The sequence below is a fragment of the Mercenaria mercenaria genome, chromosome 2, assembly GCF_021730395.1.
Source record: "Mercenaria mercenaria strain notata chromosome 2, MADL_Memer_1, whole genome shotgun sequence".
NCBI lineage: Eukaryota > Metazoa > Mollusca > Bivalvia > Venerida > Veneridae > Mercenaria > Mercenaria mercenaria.
This window is the reverse complement of record NC_069362.1, coordinates 58,212,578-58,237,047: the sequence shown is the minus strand read 5'-3', so window position 1 is coordinate 58,237,047 and position 24,470 is coordinate 58,212,578. Positions and strand designations below refer to the sequence as shown.

Genomic DNA, 24,470 nt, shown 5'->3' with positions numbered 1-24,470 from the left:
CTATTTATCCTGTAGTCGATAAAATTTGTTAATAACATATTTTTGTTGTATGAGTAACACTGTTACCACATGTATATGTCTTAAATGTTGATCTGTATATATGTAAAATATGTCTTATGGTTTTAAAAGTCTTAAAGTTTCTTACTGTCATCAAATGACATTTTAGTAAGTTTTACTGTAACTGACAACAATTGTATGGTATTGGATAATTTATTATGATTTATACGCGAGAGAAGTGTCTTGTTACTCAGTTACTGGATGACAATGTATTTTATCTATGTTATATTTTGCTGAATATGTACACTGATGAGACTAATAAATAATACATATAAAAATTATAAATCATAGGTGCTTACCGGGCATTCATGTACAAAACAAGAGAAGTGGTTTTGACTAGGATAAAATACAAGCGAAAAAACACGCTTGATATGTATTCAAATGCCCACCGTCTCTACCTTAAGTATTTCCATGCCGGACAATCTGACGGCAGTGTAAGACTATCCACTATGAATGTTTTAGAATCCAACAAATACAAGATAATACTGCTTAAAACAAACCGAAAGTTGATAATATCTAATTTATTTTTGCATTACATATTACTTAAAGCTTGAATACACATACTTAGATTTTAAAATTCCGTTCGATATTTCGCGGAAATATGTAAGGCTGTGCCTTTGATATTGGTATAAGTATTTCCTCTGTAAACCTCAATAAAGCTTTTTGGGTAACCATATTCCAAGAAACATGATTTCACGTCTTTCGTACCTGTTTTTTTTAATCTTTTTTTCTTTCAATCCACAAGTATCGCTTTGCCTAATTTGAATTTTATTTCCATATAGAAAGTTCTATGTAATGATATATATTTTGGGGATTATTATAACATGACGCGATTTCAGGTTGTAGGTCATTCTTTCATTTAAAGTGTATCGCATCGCTTTGCATGTTAAGCATATCATTTCCTTTAAAAAGTTCTTTGAAAAAGTATAAATTTTCGGGATATATTTGATAGTAACACTTGATATATGTATCCGTTTCTAATCAGACGCGATTTTTACGCCTATTTCTCGTAAATACACAAATATCGTTTTGCCTAATATGATTCTTATTTTCGTTGATGATATTTTAGGTACATATCTGAAAATTCAAGTTGACAGGGAAATCAGTGCATGAGGAAAGACGCTGATTTTAAATGGAAGCTTTCACTTTCGTCTATAGTTCCTAAAAGGAACAAATCAAGAAAATTCCCAATACTTTGAACATTTATATTGACAAATTCATTATCTCATCTATATCAACAGGTAACAAACATAACATAGAGCAGAGGGTTTCCATACTGTTTTTCGTTATACATTTCTTATACGACGGTTGTTCCGGAAGCTCCATTGCTTTATGATATTAAATGATTGGACATCATGTCTAGATACATCAATAGAAGGGTCTTTTTGACATCATGCACAGGTAAATGTCCTTACAGAGATACAAACGTGTATAGTAGAATACACTGTTGATTTCTTCTGTTTACAAGGCTTTTAAAATGTATACGGCATTGTAATACATGTACAAAGTTTGTGATAAAGGTGACCTATCACCACATGTATAATGTCAAGTTAATGTGTCAGATAACATACCAGATTGTTTACATTTGTGTAAAAATCATTAAAATTTATTAAAATTAAGTTTTGGAACAATTGACATATAACTTTTGCAAGATATGATTAATTTCCAAATATAGTGCACAGAAGGCAGTAAATAGAAATAAGTGAAGAACGCAACATTCTATTTGCTTATTTAACAATTTCTAACACCTATTCATCATTTTACAGTGTTATATATATTTCTGTAAACTTCATATGAATTTGATGTAAATTTAAAGTTTGAAACATGTATCTAGCACATGATTCCGATCAGTTATAATCAGATACGAGGCCCTTAAATGATGTGTGGTTTTGAGCGAAATAGTTTCAGTATATTTAAATTTGGACAAGGCAGATCAATAAAAACGACGATTGACATTGCTGAACAATGAAAATACTAAAATCCGATTAGAATATTTTGAAGAATTGTACTAAGAGATGACATTTTTATGTCTTCAGCTGAGTTTTTTTCCGGTTGCCTTAGATTATGTATCATTAGTGGCAAACGTCACTGAGATCCTCATCCAATCAACAATCATAAATATTAGGTCATGCATTCATCAATTTCTATACAAATGTTCCAGTGATAAAAATGATAACAAGTACGGAGAAAAAAAAAGAAAGAAAATATATCTTCACTTGTGTAATTATTTGCCTAAAATATCAAACATTTAGGTGCGCTATCGTACTCTAAATAAATCCTTGCATCTACGACTTGAGTACAGTCCAGTGTGTGTGATTTTATATATAATCATGGAATCACTACATTCACCTCAACAGGCGGACGCACTACAGATAAGTACGTAACTTTATCTAATTTCAGACTTATTTCCTTATTTTCCTTTAGACTTACAAGTACATCAGAGATTGTGAACTAGTTTCAGGGCATGAACCTTATAAGATTGTAGTGCAATTTCTAAATAAAAAATTCTCATGATCCACATAGATTACAACTTTTATATATCACTAAGTTATAGTATGAATATTGTAATAAAATTCTCGCTTGGAAAACTTGTTCTGTTGTTTTATTACTAAATCTTTGCCACTAATATCCTTCAAGATCAGTTTTAGTATTCGAAGCATGTAACATCGGGTAATGTCCCTTACAGATTTTAAAAATCATATCATTTTTTATGTACGTAGCCCAAGCTAGTTATCTAAACCGCTCACTGATCCATATTGTAATTAGATACATAGCAACGTTTGCAATGAGTTATTCGAATTTCCTACCATCGATTAAATATATATCAGTTTTAAGCTGAAACAATGTTTTAAAAACAATTCGTATTTTGTCTGTTCGCTTCATTTTCTGCGATCCTAAAGACATTTTAAAGGCGTTATTTCAAGATTCACATTCCATGTATATGACAGACAGTAAATTACTCAAACATCAGGTTTCAATTTATATACAAAAATCAGACCATGATCTACAGTGACAGTAAAAGAAAGTTACTGACACAGGCAGTGTTTAATGTCGTAAAGTTTAGCACTCTTTTCCAAGAAAAATCATCCTTGTATTAGCGCCGACGCCATATACGCTTGTTTTGTTGCTGCTGTTGTTGTTTTTAGATGCCAATATTCTAACACAATGTACTGAAATATCAGTAATGACTTATTCATTAATAAATTTCTATTCATTTTATAACTTGAGCCCATTTTTTTAAAAAAAAGTCAGTTAAAGAGGAGATGAGGTCGTAAATTATATACATTCATTTGATATACTTGTTCGTTGTTACAGAAACTGCGATGAGTGATTGGCATCAGGTGAATCTAAAGGTATGCAGCATTTCAGAAATATACTATTGGGAATTTTAAAAAAGTATTGGTAAAGTATTTGTCTTTAGTTAGAATATTTGTTAAGTTTTGTCTCATTATCAAGTCAGTTAACATGCTGAAAACTATTGTTTTATTGACAAAGGTAATTAATGTGTCATCTTAGGTATTAACAAACGATCGAGGTATTGTTATGTTTCATCTTTGTAATTAACATTTTTGTATTACATCGATCCAGGATTTTTATGTGGCATATATGGTATATACAAATTTTGTTTTGCATCGATCCAGGATTTTTATGTGTCATCTTTGTAATTAACAATTTTGTATTGCATCGATCCAGGATTTCGTGTATTATCTATGGTATATATATGAATTTTGTATTACATCGATCCAGGTATTTTATGTGTTATCAATGGTATTAACAAGTCTTGTTTGCAACGATTCATGTATTTTACGTGTCATCTTTGGCATTAACAAATTTTGTATTGCATCGATCCAGGTTTTTATGTTTTATATAAACAAGTCCGTATTTCGTGAATACAATAATATCTAAATTTTCTCCAAAAGAAGTGCAACGTTCTATATGTAGTAATATTATTAATGCTCATGAAATATGTTCAAATATCTAATTACCACATACATGTAAATGCCAACTTCAGCAGCATTGTAAATATAATAGATAAATGCAATGCATGTACTGGGTATACAAATATACACAAACATTAAACAAATAAATCGTTATTTTTAGGTATAGCATTGTCGGCTTGGTTTAAATTCATATCGGCCTTAACATCTTAACACATTTTATGAAAGAGCCTTACTAAATCATATATATAAAATAACTTACCATTAACGTATAAATGAAAGTATTGTGTTGCAAATATAAGGTTGGTTAGAGTCCCTATAACCCATGGTTTTGTCATTTCTGCGTATGATCATGGTGTATTTACCCAACTTGAAAATCAGTAAAAGGGATTCTGTCAATTTCTACTCGTAAATGCTGAGAGTCATTATAGGTCATATGGCGACCTTTCCAGCCTTAAACTGAGGCGGAAGATCCCAGTTGCCACTTCGTGCAATATTTCATCACAGACGGGAATTCACCGACCTTGCATAAGCCAGCTGTATGGCTTCGTCACATGAAGAACTTCCTATCCCACATCGATGAAGGGCAAACAGTTTAAAGTCTGCGACCTTAACCATTATGATTGAGTGCTTAAGGGCTTTTTTTAGCTTAAAAGATTTTGACAACGGATAACCTTTCTGTAACGTAAAACTAAACTCAAATGTATATAGTAGAATAGTTTATTTTTAATAGTTCAATAAAGAGTCAATACAAATACATAATATCATAACATACAAACAACTTGCATCTAGAATTGAAGAAAACAAAAGCTGTAAATATGACAACACCAACATGTGAAGCTTATAAGAGAGAGAGAGAGAGAGAAAAAACGATGTAACCCTAATATACCTAGTATAAATAATATCTCTTTTTCGGCAGTGGTTAGTCAAATACTCTTCCAAATGCCTTTTTTTCATGTAATGGACCCGTAATTAAAACAGGCAAATAACATGATCTCAGTTTTGCTGTTTCGGCATTCTAAACGTTATTCGGAAAGCCATGTGCGCGTCAAACAACATTTACGACCGCATGGAAATTACCGTGTCTCATTACGGATCCACCACCTTAGAGCCTAAAAACATTGAAGAACCAGAAGACGCTTCTAGATTGAGTAGAGTATAAAATCAATGTCTTAAAAGAAGTGAATTATTCAGTTCCAATTTTCAAATAAAGGACACTTAAGTAGCCCTATCCCAATAATAGAAGTAAGAACTGATATTAAATGATAACATTTTGTAAAAAACAAAACATCTTTTCTGAAAAAAAGAAAAAAAAAAAACAATACCTTTATACCCAAATTTAGCAATTATATATTTTATAGAATAAAACCAAAACATTGAAAACTTCAAAATGCATAAAAAATGAAAATGAATTACCTATGAAATTCAAATATATTTACGTTACAAGAAAAAAAAACTATATCCATTTGAAATATAGAACTCAACCGAACAAATGAATAGCAGACTCGGTTTTATTGAGTCTAATCATGGCATGTAATAAAATGTGCAAACACCCCTCAAGACCGCTAGTACCGACTTGAGTGGAATTCTGTCATAGAAAAACTGATCAGAAGGTTGTTTGGTAGGTAGGGTTTTTTCATAATCTGACCAGAAACAAAGCTTTCATTCCCATATAAAAAAACTTTTAACACAGTATTCCTCTTATCGCCAAAGACCATGCCGCAATGACAACGTTAGATATCCACGTATGTTCACAGAGAATCTAAGCAGATGAAAAAACACCATAAAATTTAAAATATTTAGAATGAAAAATAAACATATAGTGCTGAATGTATTTATTATAAACGTCAAAAAATGACAGTGTCATGATGTTGAATTCTGATTTATTTAACACATCTATTAAGAGATACCTTATTTCCTATTCCTTTTAAGCTAAGACCAGCATTTGTAAAGTTTCAGATTTGATGTGAAAATACACATTTAGTATTCAAGATTTGTTCATATACATTGAGCAAAACGTTACATTAAATAACGTATTTAAAAAAAAAAAGAATATCAAGAATATCAAAGGAATTTCATTGAACTTTGTAACAAACCAACTGTGATAACATCTTCTGAAGAAGTCGGTGGCGTAATACAGGCTTTTTACAGATTTACTGAGCAAAACTGCAAATATGACCATTATTTAGCTAATAGATGAAAATAAATTATTGGTAAAACAAGACTTTGATACAAAAACGCTCATTTTTTTGTTGTTGTACATTAACTGAAATTTCAAACATATTTTGTAGTTAATGCAGGTAATTTTCAAAATTTGCATTTCAAAATACTCAAGTAAAATGTCCCAGTAATATTGCAATTATTTGTTATAATTTTGCAATGTCGTAACTTATACTTTACCTACCTCAAAGAAAACTGCAGAATTCATGACTATCTCAAGTTTTAATACAATTAGAAATAATTCTTTACCAGAATGACCATAACTTGCAAGTAATCATTTAACAGTCTCCATCAAGAAACAACAACAAAAAACCCTCTAATTATAAATTTCTGAAATAAATATTTTCGACTTTAATGTGTTTAGAAAATCACTTTTTTAGTAATTGATTGCTGTTATAACTCTCAATCAAGCAACAAAAGTAAAGATACAGACATAAAGCCAGTACAAAAGTATACTTGAAACACAAAATGATTACACAATATTAAATTTTGTTCGTGCTTTATAAGGTTGGCTGAATATCGTGTAAAATTTACCTGAAATGCATCAATATCAGTGAGAATTCAAATTTCCTTTTCAGACTAATTTTGCATTAACGTTTTTGACCTTAGATTACATAGATAGCTTCTGCCTTTATCTAGCAATTTTAAGACGTTACGAACCCTGTTGTTTTAATAAAAATGAAATCGAAAGATTCGATATGCCGTTTTAAACAAAAATTTGTATGAAAGGACACAGATCTTACTCAAAATGCTGATCCCTGTAGCAGTGTCCTAAAAGCAAGCAAATGTTCTCTAGTGAAAATGTAGTATAAAAGTGTACTTGTGTATATCTAAATCTATGATTTTCATAACTTTATGCAATACCTTATGGGTTGTTATTCTACCTAAATAATTTGCATGCAACTTTATCACACTGTATTTAAAAGTACTGGAGTCTTATATCATATATGTGTATATATACAGACTTCCTCCGTGAAGCACTGTCATAGCAACAATATACTGTAAGCTTTCAGAATAAGAGTATTCTCGCCTGAATGTCAATATGTCTCCTAGATAAAAAACAATGGCGATACAGTTATATGAAAGTATTTTCGTACAACGTCACCGATGTTTCAGTTAGATTTGGAAATAACATGGCTGTAACACTTCATTCAAGAAGATCTTGAAACATGTTTAGAAGGCAACAGAATTAACACAAGGGATAGATTTTGCGACTAGAATAATTCTAATGATTTGTCAAAATTTCTATATATTCCATCATAAGAAAAAGTTTGTCCCCAAAACCGGTTTTAAAAAGTTAGCCCAACATCAGATGTAAAAGTCTAATAAAAGAAGCATATACACATAATATATGTTTTAAATATATACAAACTATAAACAACAATTTCATAAAATATATACACACATCAGCAACAGTATATACCGACAGAAACAACAAATATAATGAAGCAACAAGATTTTAATTTATTCTAAACAAAGTCTTATAAAAACTTCTGTTAGATGTTGATTGTTTAAAGCTGGCTGTTAAACGCATGCATTCGCAATTAAACACAGAGATAATTTAAAAACTTCACTAGTTTTGATAGAAACTCTCTGTCAAAGTAAAATTAAATCATACAAATGCACCCGTCAGACAATGTTTCCAACTGCATTAAAATTCTTACACTGCAACAGTTGCCATTTTTGTTCTACAGATAGACTGCCTCCATTTACTGATAGTACGTTACAGTATGTTAAATTAATATATGTCATGCACTTTAATTTTATTCATTTAAAACCTCTTTTCTATTTTTAAAAGTCACAAAAACACACAAATGTTGGCATTTATTGAACAATCGAAAATCGTTTACATTTCTATGAAAACAAATGCGTAGTAAATTATGTCCATTACTAGTACGTGGCAACCTTAGGCAAGGCAGAGCAACAACAACTGCGTTGCTTTCTTGCTTTTCTAACAATTGTATTCGCTCGAAATATGTTAAATGCATCTTTCTATTTTTGTGACATTTTTAAAACAGTTAGATATAAATAGATACTTTTAGAAAGTATGTAACATTCAAAACAATGTCTACCAGCAGTGAAATACCAAATGATGCCTTAGGTGATACCTGTAGCTAAAACAAACAAAAAAAAAAAAAAAAACAAAAAAAAAAAAAAAGCGCAGAGGAAGGTATAGTAATCGCTACAATTTAGAGAGTCATCACTGAGTCGCCCCTATTCGCGCAGAGAAAGGTATAATAATCGCTACAATTTAGAGAGTCATCACTGAGTCGCCCCTATTCGCGCAGAGAAAGGTATAATAATGGCTACGATTTAGAGAGTCATCACTGTGTCGCCCCTATTCGCGCAGAGACAAGGTATAATAATCGCTACGATTTAGAGGGTCATCACCGAGTCGCTTCTATTCGCGCAGAGACAAGGTATAATAATCGATACGATTAAGAGAGTCATCACCGAGTCGCTTCTATTTGTGAAGAGACAAGTTACGATTTAGAGTCCACACCGAGTCGCCCATATTCGCGCAAACACAAAGTACATTTTGACAAGTCAGTCAAAGTACTTAAGATTTGACAACGTTTATGCAGGTGTGTCTAAAGTGGAGAATCACTGACCTTTCCATCGTCTTACATTTCTATACCGTTTATCTCCATCAACATATCTTATTTGACCTTAAAGTTTGATGTTTAAGTATGATTTTTGACTTTCAGAAACAAGCAAAAATTCGATTCTACATATTAACCATGGGTGTATTGAAAAAGGAAACGTTTATTTCACCAAAGCATTTGACTATTCAAATAATATTCTCCCTCTATCAATGAGTTAATGGTCAAAAGACAAGGCAGTAATCAATGTATTATTCTTAATATATAACTAAAATATAATAGCCAGCATTTCTTTCGTTCTCTTTGCACAATGCAAGTTTAACTAATCTTTTAACCATTTCAAACTGCATTCGGGTTTAACAGAATTGTTCTGATTACAATACAATTATTATGTACAAGCATAAATGGTGGAAACTATTTTGATGATATATTTATTGGCTAGACCTGATTTTTGTACAGTATCACAGTTCTTGTATATAGACTGACAATGCAAATATTGTTTTCAAACGAAGTGTGAACATTGTTAAATTGGATTCATTCTACAGCTTTAAATCACCTTTTCTGATGCATTACAACAATTCCTGAATTGCTTAATACCACAAATATAAGACAAAAGTCATATCAAGCTTTTTCTTGATACACAAATGTTATAATATTTGAAAGTAGCACGTATCATGTTGATTTTGATTTCACGGAACTTCAGTATCTGTACACTGAATAATGTATGTGCTTCTGACGTAATTATCACTACACCTGGTAATTAAACTGATTTTGCATTTTCCATTGAACAATATGTTTACGGAAATAAATTATAAAAGGAGAATGGTGAAATTATAGACTAAAATTTCATATTTGAAAATATGAACAAGTACTATATACAGTTTATGTTATCATAAACCTAATAATTTGTGTGTGTAATAACTGTACCCTGCATTAGGTCACTTAATAGAAGTATATCTAAACACGTATATCTAAACACAGTACAAATGTGGAGTACCACTACAAAAAGGGAGTCATTTTTATAATATTTGAATATAAATGTAGCTCTACATACACTATTATTTTAGACATTAGATTCTCAAGCATTTGAAGTAAAATCTAGTGAAAGACAGGCATTGGATATTTTTAATCGTCTGTATAAGTCGAACTTCGTTTGCTCGAACTCGACACGGTTACCAGGATTGAACAATGCACATTACACAGGGATTTTGCCGGGACCAAAAGAGAGAATATTCAAATTAACCGAGTTCGAGCGAACGAAGTTTGGCTATAGTTGCAATTTGTCGTCAAGAATACTAAGTGCTTATGATTAGATCTGTTCTCTGTATGTAAGATACTCGGCCAGACGATGAGCACGATTTATCTAATCTAATGGTAAGATACATGTATTATATTTCCACGTATCAGGTTTTGAAACAAATAATGCAAACGGATTTAATATCAGATATGTGTTTGCGAATTGCAAAGAATTCAAATCGGTAACCAAGCTATATGTAACTATGAGGCAAAACATTTCGATTGCCCATATACGGATTTTCTTTCTTAATTTCGGAGAGCATGAATTGTGAAACAGAGGCAGTGACGTAAACGTAAAAGATATGAGTTATATGCACTAAGTCCCCTCTATAACAAGTTTATGTAGTGAGAACAAATAACAACATGGGTTCATGAATGAATATTTGATGTGTATATACTAGCTAAATAAATAGTAACATCTTGGCCATTTATATATCGGTACATATTTTACAGAAAAAGAAGAAATATATTGATGACAACATATACAAACAGGCATTTATGCCCTTATGATAAAGCTAACACTGAAAAACAAATGCATTGATTGATAGAATATATAGAAGGCTGCATGTGAAAGTCGAGTTCCCGCTCTTTTCTCTCGTATAAATACGCATATATCATTTTATTTTAGCCCTGATATTGCAAAATCAGTGAGCACGTTTTACAGAAGAACTTGATTAGTTCCACAGCAAAGTATACGAAAAACAAAGAGTTTTATTGGCGAAAGTAGCCTCAAACTGTGAGAATATATTCCGGATTGACAAAGGAGAACCCCGCGAATTCTGTTTGATCAAGGTTCATAATGAAGAGTTTGTCAGTGGGTGTCAACTTGGGCTGTTCACAGGTGAACTCTTTGTCGAAGTTGCTTACATCTTTTCTTGCTCTCTGAAAACAAAAACAAAATGTTTAAGCATTTGATACATTTACTCGACTCCAAGACGTTAATCATCTACCAGTTAATGTGTCAAAAACAAAAGACCCTTAAAACGTAATAATATAATTTTATTAAGCAACGTTAATAAAGAAATGGCTTAGTCATATATTTTTAAGAAAAAAATGATAAGTATGGCAAATGTGTCAAAAATTAGATGAATATGACTCAAGTGACTTGACATAATTAACTATTATGAAAATAAAGACTGGTTTTACAAAGACATTCCTTCATCTGAATGATATATTACAATCACCGGAAAATTCACAACGACAACACTCACAAAATATGATATCTCTGCAGAAAAGAACATCAGTATGAAAGTTGTATAAAAGATAATGTGACAAACCAGTTGTCAGCAACAGCTTACTGCTCCAACCAAACTCTTCAAGCACGGAAAGAAGGATGATCAAACACGAGTACAGACATGCAAGACCGACAATTTCTTATCATACCACCATACGCTATAATGATTATTGTCAAATCCAATTTGGAGAAAAAAAATGCAGTATTTTATTGAAAATTCTGTTGCTTTTTTTAAAGAAATAGATTTTTGTTAAATTCTTTTTAGAAAAATCTGGCTTACAATATTAACAAGGTAACTCGACATTTCCTATCTTTGAACATCTGCTGGATTTGCTGATTACATAATATCAATATTTTCCGGTGGCAAAAAGGTGACATGTGATTTTTTTTTTCTTGCAAAAACAACAAAAACATTGCCAAAAAAATCACGCTCTGACCATATGTTGGTATAGTGTCATTACTATCATCATTCAGAAAAAAAAAAAAAAACTTGTCATAACCAAAGTTACATGTGATTTCTATTTATTTATCTTTTTTGTAAAACAAAAAATAAATCATGTATCTTTACTACTCAAGTACGGAAGAGCGTTAATTTCAGGTGGATGCTTTGATTTTAACGCGAATTTTCGGCTGACTAACTACCATATACGAAGTTCTAGTCAAGATCATGCACCTTGCGTAGCCCCAGACGGTCATAGCTCGTGATCGCTAGTGTTTACATTTCAAAATATCACTATTTAGACCATGATTAAGTCTGAAAGTTTTTTTTTAAAACTTTATGGCAATGAGATAAAGCAATACCCATTATGAACGTATAGTTGTATGACCGTGCTACCGTTTGGAATCAGGATCGTGTACTTGGGGTAGTTCATAGAATGTGATGGGGTAGTATTTGAACTTTTCATTTCATTAATCTGACCCTATCTGGAAATTTTACGACTATGTTCGAGTGATTCAGTGTCAACAACCTTAACACTCGGAAACGGAAGCCTGTCGATATAGAAATGTTAATATGTCGTAATTTTAACATAATAGAAAACATCCGCCGGACACTAATGCTCTTTTCGTACTGGATTAGCATAGTCCTGTGGTTTTGATGGTCATTTCGCGATGTTTAACAAAAAGAATTGTCATCAACTCCATACATTCTTTTTAACTGCTACGGCCAACTTGGTCATTTACCGCTTATTGTTTTAGTAAATAATAAAATGCACAAACAACTTTTGGTTGGTTTCGCTAATTAGTTATTTTTAGCAATAAAAAAAAAACAAAACAAAAAAAACTTATATGCCATTATCATGCTGTATTTTTGTCATTACTGTAAGGTGCGTGAAGGTATATTAAAATCCAGCTTTTTAGAAAGGATTTTTAAGGTTTAATAAGAAAATTAATTATCAAAATATCACACCGTGGGTACAGGATTCTTGAACTCGGCCATTCGTTTTGAGGTGAAAGGTGGGGGTAGTTTTACACAGAAAACCGATGTTAAACACGATCAAATACCTATATTTATTGCTGAATTTCACTTTTTGTTCAAAGCAGACAGCGTGACATCTTTTAATAAGTCTAATCTTGGTTGCAATCGCTTGCATAAACAGATGTAATTACGCATATCTATTTCAGGTGTTTTGTAATCCGGAACAATTGAGTGGACAAGGACAGGTAATATATTGAATTTCTGTAGGGCAAAGACAGGTAATATATTGAATTTCAAGGCTCCTAAATATTATTGTTAAGGGGAAATGGGATAGTTGCCTTGTGTTAGGGCAAAAAATTTCCTACAGGCAGAATTTCTTTAAACTTTGTGTACTGACTAGAAAACAAGTTTAAAACAGAAATATGTATCAACAGGAGATCACAGAGTGAACTTGGCGCCCACCATTTAGCCATTTTTGAATGTTTCAAATTTCAAAACTAGCTTATGGTCAAAATCAAGGTCAAAGTTAATTTCGGTACACAAAAATGTGCATGTGGTCCATGCATGTGGTCAAATAGCTTCAGAAATATGAAAGTAGGTCACTAGATCAATTTCAAGGTCAAAGTTCATTTCAGTACACAAAACTTAGCATATGCTTCAAATTTGAAGGCTGTAGCTTAAAAATGTGAAAGAAGGTACTAGGTAAAAATCAAGGTTAAATTTCAATTTAGAACACAAAACTATGTACGTGATCCAAATTTGAAGGCTATAGCTTGAGAAATGTGAAAGTAGGTCACTAGGTCAATCTCAAGGTCAAAGTTCATTTCTGTACACAACACTATGCATGTGGTCCAAATTTGAAGGCTACAGTTTGAAAAATGTAAAAGTAGGTCACTAGGTCAAAATCAAGGTCAAATTTCATTTCGGAACACAAAACTATGCCTGTAGTCCAAATTTGAAGCTTGTACCTTCAAAAATGTGAAAGTAGGTCACTAGGTCAATGTCAAGGTCAAAATTTATATAGGTACACAAACCTATGCATGTGGTCCAAATTTGAAGGTTGTAGCTACAGAAATGTGGAAGTAGGTCAATAGGTCAATCTCAAGGTCAAATTTCATTTTGATACACAAAGCTCTGCATGTGGTCCAAATTTGAAGGCTATAGCTTGAGAAATGTGGAAGTAGGTCACTAGGTAAAAATCAAGGTTAAATTTCAATTAAGAACACAAAACTGTATGTGGTCCAAATTTGAAGGCTATAGCTTGAGAAATGTGAAAGTAGGTCACTAGGTCAATCTCAATGTCAATGTACATTTCAGCACACAAGACTAGGCATGTGGTCCAATTTGAAGGCTACAGGTTGAGAAATGTGAAAGTAGGTCACTAGGTCAAAATCAAGGTCAAATTTCATTTCGGAACACAAAACTATGCATATGGTCAAAATTTGAAGCCTGTACCTTCAAAAAATGTGAATGTAGGTCACTAGGTCAATGTCAAGATTAAAGTTTATTTCAGTACATAAACCTATGCACATGGTCCAGATTTGAAGGCTGTAGCTACAGAAATGTGGAAGTAGGTCACTAGCCACTCAAACTATACATATGGTCCAAATTTGAATGTTGTAGGTTATGGACAAGATTTTTCCTATATAAGTCTATACAAACCATGTGACCCCCAGGGCTGGGCTTTATTTGACCATAGGGGGATAATTTGAACAAACTTGGTAGAGAACCACTAGATTATGCTACATTACAAATATCAAAACCCTAGGCCCCGTGGTTTTGGACAAGAATATTTTCAAAGTTTTTCCCTATATAAGTTTATATAAACCATGTGATCCCTGGGGCGAGGCCATATTTGACCCTTGGGAAATAATTTAAACAATAATAGTAGAAGACCACTAGATGATGTTACATAACAAATACCAAAGCCCTTGGCCCAGTGGTTTTGGACAAAAGGTTTTCAAAGTTTTTCCCTATATAAGTCTGTATAAATCATGTCACCCCATGGCGGGGCCATATTTGACCCTAGGCGGATAATTTGAACAATTTTGGTAGAGGACCACTAGATGATGCTACATACCAAATATCAAAGTCATAAAACCTGTAGTTTTGGACAAGAAGATTTTCAAAGTTTTCCCAATATAAATCTATATAAACCATGTGGCCCCCAGGGCAGGGCCATATTTGACCCTAGGAGGATAATTTGAAAACTCTTGGTAGAGAACCACTAGATGATGTTTTTCCCTAAATAAATCTATGTTAATTATAACAGGAGATCCCAGAGTGATCTTGGCGCCCACCATTGAGCCATTTTTGAATGTTCCAAGTTTCAAGACTAGTGTGTGTGTTCGGGTTTAACGTCTTTTTCAACAATTATTTAGTCGTATAAACGACGGTAAGTTTCAAGACTAGTTCAAGGCCAAATCAAGGTCAAAGTTCATTTCAGTAAACAAAACTGTGCATGTGGTCCAAATTTAAAAGCTGTAGCTTTAGATATGTGAAAGGAGGTCACTAGATCAATTTCAAGGTCAAAGTTCATTTCAGTACACAAAACTATGTATTGCTTCAAATTTGAAGGCTGTAGCTTGAGAAATGTGAAAGTAGGTACTAGGTAAAAATCAAGGTCAAATTTCAATTCAGAACACAAAACTATGCATGTGGTCCAAATTTGAAGCCTGTAGCTTGAGAAATGTAACAGTAAATCACAAGGTCAAAGTTCATGTAGGTACACAAAACTATGCATGTGGTCCTAGTTTGAAGGCTATAGCTTGAGAAATGTGGAAGTAGGTCACTAGGTCAAAATCAAGGTCTAATTTCATTTCGGAACACAAAACTATGCATGTGGTCAAAATTTGAAGCCTGTGCCTTCAAAAAATGTGAAAGAAGGTCACTAGGTCATTGTCAAGGCCAAAATTTATTTCGGCACACAAACCTATGCATGTGGTTCAAATTTAAAGGCTGTAGCTGCAGAAATGTGAAAGTAGGCCACGAGGTCAAGATCAAGGTTAACTCGCGTGAAGGTTCATATAGCCACTCAAAACTATACAAGTGGTCCAAATTTGAATGTTGTAGGTTATGGACAAGAGAATTTTAAAGTTTTTCCCTATATAAGTCTATATAAACCATGCGACACCCAGGGCGGGACCATATTTGACCATAGGGGGATAATTTGAACATACTTGGTAGAGAACCACAAGATGATGCTACATTACAGATATTAAAGCCCTTGGCCCTGTGGTTTTGGACATAAATATTTTCAAAGTGTTTCCTGTATAAGTCTATATAACCCTAGGGGAATAATTTAAACAGTCTTAGTAGAGGACCATTAGATGATGCTACATACTAAATATCAAAGCCCTAGGCCCTGTGGTTTTGGACAAAAAGATTTTCAAAGTTTTTTGCCTATATAAATCTATGTAAATTATAAAAATAAACAAAGGGCCATAACTCATTCCAAAATTGTTGAACCAGTCTGATTTTCAGAGGGACATGACTAGGGGACCAATACATCATTCTGACAAAGTTTGGTCAAAATCCCCCTGGTAGTTTCTGAGAAGATGCGATAAAGAGAAATTGTTAATGGACGGAAGGACGGACAGATGGAAGGACGACGGACCACAGATGCAGTGTGATTTGAATAGACAAAGTTTGGTCAAAATCCCCCAAGTAGTTTCTGAGGAGATGGGATAAAGAGAAATTGTTAATGGATGTAAGGACGGCCCATAGACGCAGAGTGATTTGAATAGCCCACCATCTGATGATGGTGGGCTAATAAAATTTACAATACACAGTTCTCTTGCCTTAATATTGAATTATCTGCCCTTGAAAATTGGATTCTTTTAGTATTTTTTGATTTTCAAGGACAGACAATTCAAGATCAAGCCTATGACTTTTTAACAAATATTTCCATTTTAAACTTGATTCTCAATCAGTACACAAAGTTTAAAGAAATTCTGCTCGTAGAAAACTTTTTGCCTATATACATGTAGGCAACTGTCCCATTTCCCCTTAATACGCACAATGGTGAAATAAAGAGAGAGTCATGAATGATATTCAGTAATATTTTAATAAATCTCTAATACAGTTAGAAAAAGTCCATTCATCAGCTGAAAGATAAAAACCATATACAACAAAATAGTAAATGTCAAGGTCATGCCAAAAAAGCAAGAGAAAATACGAACACAGATTTGCTAAAGTTTGAAACATATAATCAAAGAGAAAAAGAAATTGTTGGGCATTATTGGTGACCAAGAACAAGAGTACGTAAAATCTGTTTGCCAATCTTTGCAGCTGTTGCAACTATGGATTGGGACATATATTTATATTGCAGACCTGTCAAGATCGCCAAACAAAAATTTTACCTTTTCTTAACCCCTCCCCCCACCCAAACCAAAAAAAATCAATAAAACATTTACTGATAACAATGCTTGCAACAATCATGAGGTGGTGTATATTTAGTATTCCATTTACAGCCAACTAACAATAGTGTATGGGATCCAATTATTAAAAAGTATTATAATTTGACAAGGAATTAAAAACTCAAAATTTCAAAATACCAAGGAAATTAACTGGTTGCAAAACATTTTAACATGTTACTAACATTTCTGAAAATGTGTCTTTGATTTCTTTAACGTTCTTGCGTTCCTTACTAGCCAAAGTCATGTGTATCCTTGGGTATTCCAATAATGCCCAACACAATATTGCCGCTAATTTGTAATATAATTATATAATCTGCCAGGATTAGACAACTTTTTGCTTTGCTCTTTGCTGTATAAATATTAAACGACCTTAAATGATGAAAAAACATTTGAAAATTTGCGTATGTTTTCCATATGGACAAAAATAAACATGATCAACATATCATTTATGTTTAAACATCAATTTACCTTAGAACTTAAAACAGGTACATCAGTTTGTAAGTTTACAGAGTATGGATGAAATGAATAAATCCACATTAAGATATAAACAATTTAAAATTGAAGGAACTGGGACATTGGACTGAAAATAAATATAATGAAGACAATATGAGTTAATTATGGTAAAACCACTACAAAATTATCCTTTCTGTTTACAGTAAGGTTTTGTTAATTCATCTATATAATTACACCAGGTATTATTCAAAGTGTGCACAACCATTAAATAGGTATAAGGTAATCCAATATCCTTGTAAAATACTCCCAATAATATAACATCAAATTATCTTAACCCAAACATGCAAACCTTAGACAACTACTGTTACTCAATTTTAAGCAATTCCTTTATGAAAATTCGGAACTTACATCCAGAATTTCCATCAATTAGAATGTGATTATATGCTTATAAGCAAGACTAAAGTAGTTCGTGAGAAGAAGTACTACTTTTAACTCTGGTAGCCCTTGAAAGAGGCAAAGCCAAACCCTTTATATAAAATTTAGGGATGACAACACAAGAATGCTTCAAAACAAGCTGATGAAGATCCATCAAGCTGCTCATGCAAAGTATTTTTCAAGGATTTTCTATTTTCAGCTCAGACAGCCCCTAAAAGGGGCCAAGCATAACCACTGAACAAATCTGAGGGAGGATCAAACAAGGATGCTACAGAAAAGCCATTGTGTGGTTCATGAGAATAAGTTGTTTGAAGTTTTTTTCTCTATTTTAGCTGAATGCCTCTAAAAGGACCAAGCAAAACCTTTAGAACAAATCTGAGACAGGTCAATTAAGATGTTAAAATAAAAATGCCCATTCACCTATACAAATAGTTACCCCAAACAAAGTTCAGGCAAGCTAAAAGTACACAGAAGAAATACTGCAAATATAAAAGATCAATGATCTGATGTTTAAATGATTCAGACTAGACTTAAGTAATCATCTATGCAGTCATACAACACCCATCCATCTGTATTCATCAATGTTGGTAAAGAGTTTCAAGTAAGAATTTATAAAAGAGGGCCATGATGGCCCATATTGCTCACCTAACCTAATTCTTACCCCCAGGTAACCTAGAATTAAATCTGATCTACACTCCATTATAAAAAACCTTCTGATCATGCTTAATTCAAATCATTTACCAATTTTTCCATTATTCAATTATCTGACCAAGCGACCTAGTTTCTGACTCTAGTTGATCAGTTTTGAACTTCACCTAGATTTCATAAAGACAGACATCAGGTATAAAATTTGACCTATAATATGTAAACAAGAATTTTCAATGCCCTAATGCTATTGCTTTTGACCTCTGGTAACCCAGTTTCAAACTTGTCATAGATTTCAAGGAGAAAATCTGAAAAATGTTTTGAAGATCAGGCAGAAAATGTGGTCTCTTGAGTGTAAACAATGTTTTTCTACTATCTGACCTTCTGACCTAGTTCATGACTTCATATAACCAGTTTCAAACTTGTCTAGATTTTATTGAAGCAAATATTCTAACAAACATATATGAAGATCAGGAATAAAATGTGGCCTATAGAATGTTATCATTGTTTTTTACAATCTTACCTAATGACCTAATTTTGGACCTTAGACAAACCAATTCAAACTTGAAGAAATATCTATGAAGTTCAAGACTTGAAAGTGTTCACAAGATTTTTCTGTGATTCTGAAGATCAAGCAGGACTTGTGGTTTCTAAAGTGCTGATGTTTTTCTATGGTTCAAACTATATACCTAGCTTTAAATCTCAGGTAACCAAGATTCAAACTTCAACTTGAATTCATAAAGGCAAACAAACTGACAAACTTTTGAGAAGATCAAGCAGAAAATGTGGCATCTAGTGTTAACAAGGGATTTCTATGATATGACCCAAAGTCAGAGTTTTTGAACCCAGATGACCCAATTTGTCCAAGAAATTACTTTTGCAAATATTTTGACCAAGTTTCATTAAGACTAGGCCAAAATTGTGACATCTAGGGTGTTAAGAATAAAAAAAAGGCACTGCAATGCGGAGCAACATACGCCAGAAAGTATGACCTTGACCCCCAAGTGTGACCTACACCTTGAACCCAGCCATCCAGAACATGTGCTCTGCATGTTGTCACTATGTGGTGAACATTTGTGTCAAGTTTCTTCGAAATCCTTCAAGTGGTTCAAGAGTTACAGCACTATGACTTTTGACCCCTAAGTGTGATCTTGACCTTGAAGCCAGCCATCCGAAACATGCGCTCTGCACGCCGTCTTGATGTGGTGAACATTTGTGCCAAGTTTCTTTAAAATCCTTCAAGCAGTTCAAGAGTTACAGAGCAGACACGAAACAAACTTATATGACCTTTGACCCCTAAATGTGACTTTGACCTTGAAGTCACCCATCCAGCACATGCACTCTGCAATGACTCGATGTGGTGAACATTTGTGTCAAGTTTCTTTGAAATCCTTCAAGGGGGTCAAGAGTTACAGAGAGGACACGAAACACACTCATATGACCTTTGACCATCAAGTGTGAACTTGACCTTGAATGTCATCCGGAGCATGTGCTCTGCACGTCATCCCGGTGTGGTGAACATTTGTGTCAAATTTCCTCGAAATCCTAAGGGTTCAAGAGTTATGGAGCAGACACAAAACTGCTAACGGACAGACAGATGGACACCGGTGGTAAAACATGATACGTCCCTTCGGGCATGTAAAAAAGTTATGGACAAATGACGGTTATATTGTGATCACAACAGCTCATCTGGAGTAATATGTACTCAGGTAAGGTAAAAAGGGGAAAAAATTAGTGCCACTTAAGTTACACAAAAAAAGGGCATTATGTTTTAAACAACAATTTTGATGTACAAAAATGGCATATACAAAATAATATTTCTGCCTAGATTTCCATCCACTAAACATGTTGTTTGCTTTGGCAAGAAAAAAAACATATAGACCCTAATCTAATGTTATTTAATAAGTAACCCATCAATTTCGTACTTTGAAAGTGATACACGAGATAAAACACTATTCTAAATACACATTATATACTTCTTTTTCACATAAAAAAATATCAACAAAATCAACACCAGTCTCTTATTAATATATTCATGTTAACCGAACAATACATACAAACAAAAAGGTTTTTCATTACAAAATATTGATAATCTATTACGAAATTCACATATCCAAAAGCTAATTTTGTCAACAATGGATTAACAGCTGAATTAGAATTGCAATCTCTCCTAAAGCTACATGAATGGACTAATGAAAAATTTTCATTTAAGAATCAATGATTTGTTCTTCATTCCCAAAATATCTTACACAGTTTGATTTTGGCACTTGAATGGTCTGATAATAATAATGAAAAGTATAAAGCCAAAATTTTGTGGATTTTAAAAAAAATCCTTCATAAAAAATAAGAGGACATATTAAATCATGTTTCTTAGGCCATTATCTTTGAATATAACCGGGATTCCACATCAAAACAACTATACAACAAAATCAAGTTCAACAGAACATAATCTGAAAATATAGGATATACTGAATCAGGTTTCTTTAATAGGCCTTCCTTTGAATACAACCGGGATTCCACATCAAAACAACTGTACAACAAAATCAAGTTCAACAGAACTTAATCAATATCATATAGACAAGACCAACTGTATAATTATAATGATTTGGCACTAATTCAAAAGGGTTCAGACATGTCTCACTACTACTGCAAATTGTTATTGCTCTATGTGGACAATGGTTTTGCAACTGAACAACACATTTAACTGTGCCAGGAACCATTCTCTCTTCATCATGATGAGCTTTAAACTGGACACCAAACAAAAATATCTAGAACACTTATCATCATTACAAGTTTTTTTGTAAATCATGATTTGTCAGGCATGACCAGTATCTTCTTTACTTTACCTGTATTGGTTCATTTTGTGTTAAAATGGTCCATGCATAACCGGTGTCCTCTTATCTTTATCATCGCCAGTTCAGCTGGTGTCAGAATGGTTCATGCATTACCAGTGTCCTCTCATCTTTATTATCACTGGTTCAACTAGTGTCAGAATGGTTCATACATTACCAGTGTCCTCTCATCTTTATTATCACTGGTTCAACTAGTGTCAGAATGGTCCATGCATTACCAGTGTCCTCTCATCTTTATTATCACTGGTTCAGCTAGTGTCAGAATGGTCCATGCATTACCAGTGTCCTCTCATCTTTATTATCACTGGTTCAACTAGTGTCAGAATGGTCTATGCATTACCAGTGTCCTCTCATCTTTATTATCACTGGTTCAGCTTGTGTCAGAATGGTTCATGCATTACCAGTGTCCTCTCATCTTTATCATCACTGGTTCAGCTGGTGTCAAAATGGTCCATGCATTACCAGTGTCCTCTCATCTTTATTATCACTGGTTCAACTAGTGTCAAAATGGTCCATGCATTTACCAGTGTCCTCTCATCTTTATTATCACTGGTTCAGCTGGTGTCAGAATGGTTCATGCATGACCAGTGTTCTCTCATCTTTATCATCGCTGGTTCAGGTGGTGTCAGAATGGTTCAAGCATGACCAGTGTCCTCTCATCTTTATCATCACTGGTTCAGCTGGTGTCAGAATGGTTCATGCATGAACGGTGTCTTCTTTTCTTTATCATCACTGGTTCAGTTGGCGTGAAAATGGTTCATGCATGACCAATGTCTTCTCATCTTTATCACCACTAGTTCAGTTGGTGTCAGAATGGTTCATACATGACAAATGTCCTCTTTTCTTTATCATCATTGGTTCAGTTGGTGTGAAAATGGTTCATGCATGACCAATGTCCTCTCTTCTTTATCATCATTGGTTCAGTTGGTGTCAAAATGGTTCATGCATTACCAATGTCCTCCCTTCTTTAAAATTACTGGTTCAGTTTGTATTAAAATGGTTCATAAATGACCTATGTTCTCTTTTTCTTTATCATTATTGGTTCAATTTGTATTAAAATGGTTCATGAATGACCTATGTCCTCTCTTCTTTATCATTACTGGTTCAATTTGTATTAAAATGGTTCATGAATGACCTATGTCCTCTCTTCTTTATAACTGCTGGTTCAATTTGTATTAAAATGGTTCATAAATGACCTATGTTCTCTTTTTCTTTATCATTATTGGTTCAATTTGTATTAAAATGGTTCATGAATGACCTATGTCCTCTCTTCTTTATCATTACTGGTTCAATTTGTATTAAAATGGTTCATGAATGACCTATGTCCTCTCTTCTTTATCATTACTGGTTCAATTTGTATTAAAATGGTTCATAAATGACCTATGTTCTCTTTTTCTTTATCATTATTGGTTCAATTTGTATTAAAATGGTTCATGAATGACCTATGTCCTCTCTTCTTTATCATTACTGGTTCAATTTGTATTAAAATGGTTCAAATATGATCTATGTCCTCTCTTCTTTATCATTACTGGTTCAATTTGTATTAAAATGGTTCATGAATGATGTATGTCCTCTTTTTCTTTATCATTACTTGTTCAATTTGTATTAAAATGGTTCATAAATGACTGATGGTGTTCAGACTGCATGGATGTTCAGGCTGATATGGATCCATACAGCTTGCAAAGTCCTATTTGTTTTCACACAGCGGCGCTACTTTATGCTGTAGTATCTTAATGGATGTGAACTGGGGACTGCAAATTGATCATACCTTAGATGTTTTACTATCATCAGATCACTAATTTTACAGTGCTCATGGTACAATGCATGTTACACTGTCAAACGAAGATAAGCGCAGTCATTGTTTAGATACACTTACAGTTATAACTGCATCATAAAAATATGTACACAACAAACTGATAAAATTGCACTGAAAATGTCATCTATTTTCAAACATAATCTTCAGATGGCCCCCACTCTTTGAAAAAATAGCCCTTCATATCAATCTTTCTGCAACTAACAATGCTACTACAATACAATCATGTTTAGTAATCTTCTTGTTCAAATATACTTCAGGCAAGAGTTCATGCTATATCCATGACAACTAATTTCTGTGTATCACAACCTGAAAAGAACTGCTTATGACAACGAAAACAGACAAGGAAAACACCAATAGAAAAGCAAGCTTAACAAAATATAAAACAGCATCTGTATAGTAACAAATAACATTTGCACCTTTTTGAAGGCATTAAACTATAGCACTCCTTTTTTCAAAGAAATTATAATAATCAACATTATGGCAGCATTGGCAAGATTGTAAAGAGCAAAGATTTGTGATAAAAGTACAAACATTTCACATGGCAAAACAAGTGTAAGATCTTTACAAAGTATCAAACAGATGGCCATGAAATAAGCCCCCTATCAGTGTAATTTGGAAGGCAGACATGAAATGTTAATGAACCAAGCAAATGAAATCAAACACATAAGTTCTCCTCCATTTAGACTACAGGAGGGTATTGGCACATGTTAATCATGCCAACTACACCTGGAAAAAAGAACAAACTAGGTCACGCAGAAAGACACTGTTTTCTTGAGGATCAGTATGTAATACAATGTCTACCTTTTCTCTTGATTCCTACTGGTTTTTCATTTTCTATTGAATTACAACTAAACATATATACATGACTTTCTAAAGCAATACCTATTATAGTTCTCAACCCAACTGTGATTATGTTTTAACTGATATTCTATCCTTGAACTCTTTTATCATTACAAAGCATGTGCTTTGGACCTGCAAAGATGACTCAGCTATAAAGATAGAAATCTCACCACCAAGCAATCAGCTAAGTTTTATGTTCTAAATACCAATAAAAACTAACAATACATTATTTACAGCCTTAGCAAA

At 33.1% G+C, this 24,470-nt stretch overlaps 1 protein-coding gene across 1 annotated transcript in view; it reads right to left on the bottom strand.

Annotated features, from left to right (window-relative positions):
- Nucleotides 1-9,835: 9,835 nt before the first annotated feature.
- LOC123564026 (calcium-dependent protein kinase C-like) overlaps nt 9,836-24,470 on the bottom strand; it is a 234,824-nt gene continuing 220,189 nt past the window's right edge. The window contains exon 16 of the mRNA XM_045357280.2: nt 9,836-10,996. Coding sequence (XP_045213215.2) covers nt 10,844-10,996 — 153 coding nt within the window. The 3' untranslated portion in view covers nt 9,836-10,843. The remainder of the gene's footprint in view (nt 10,997-24,470) is intronic.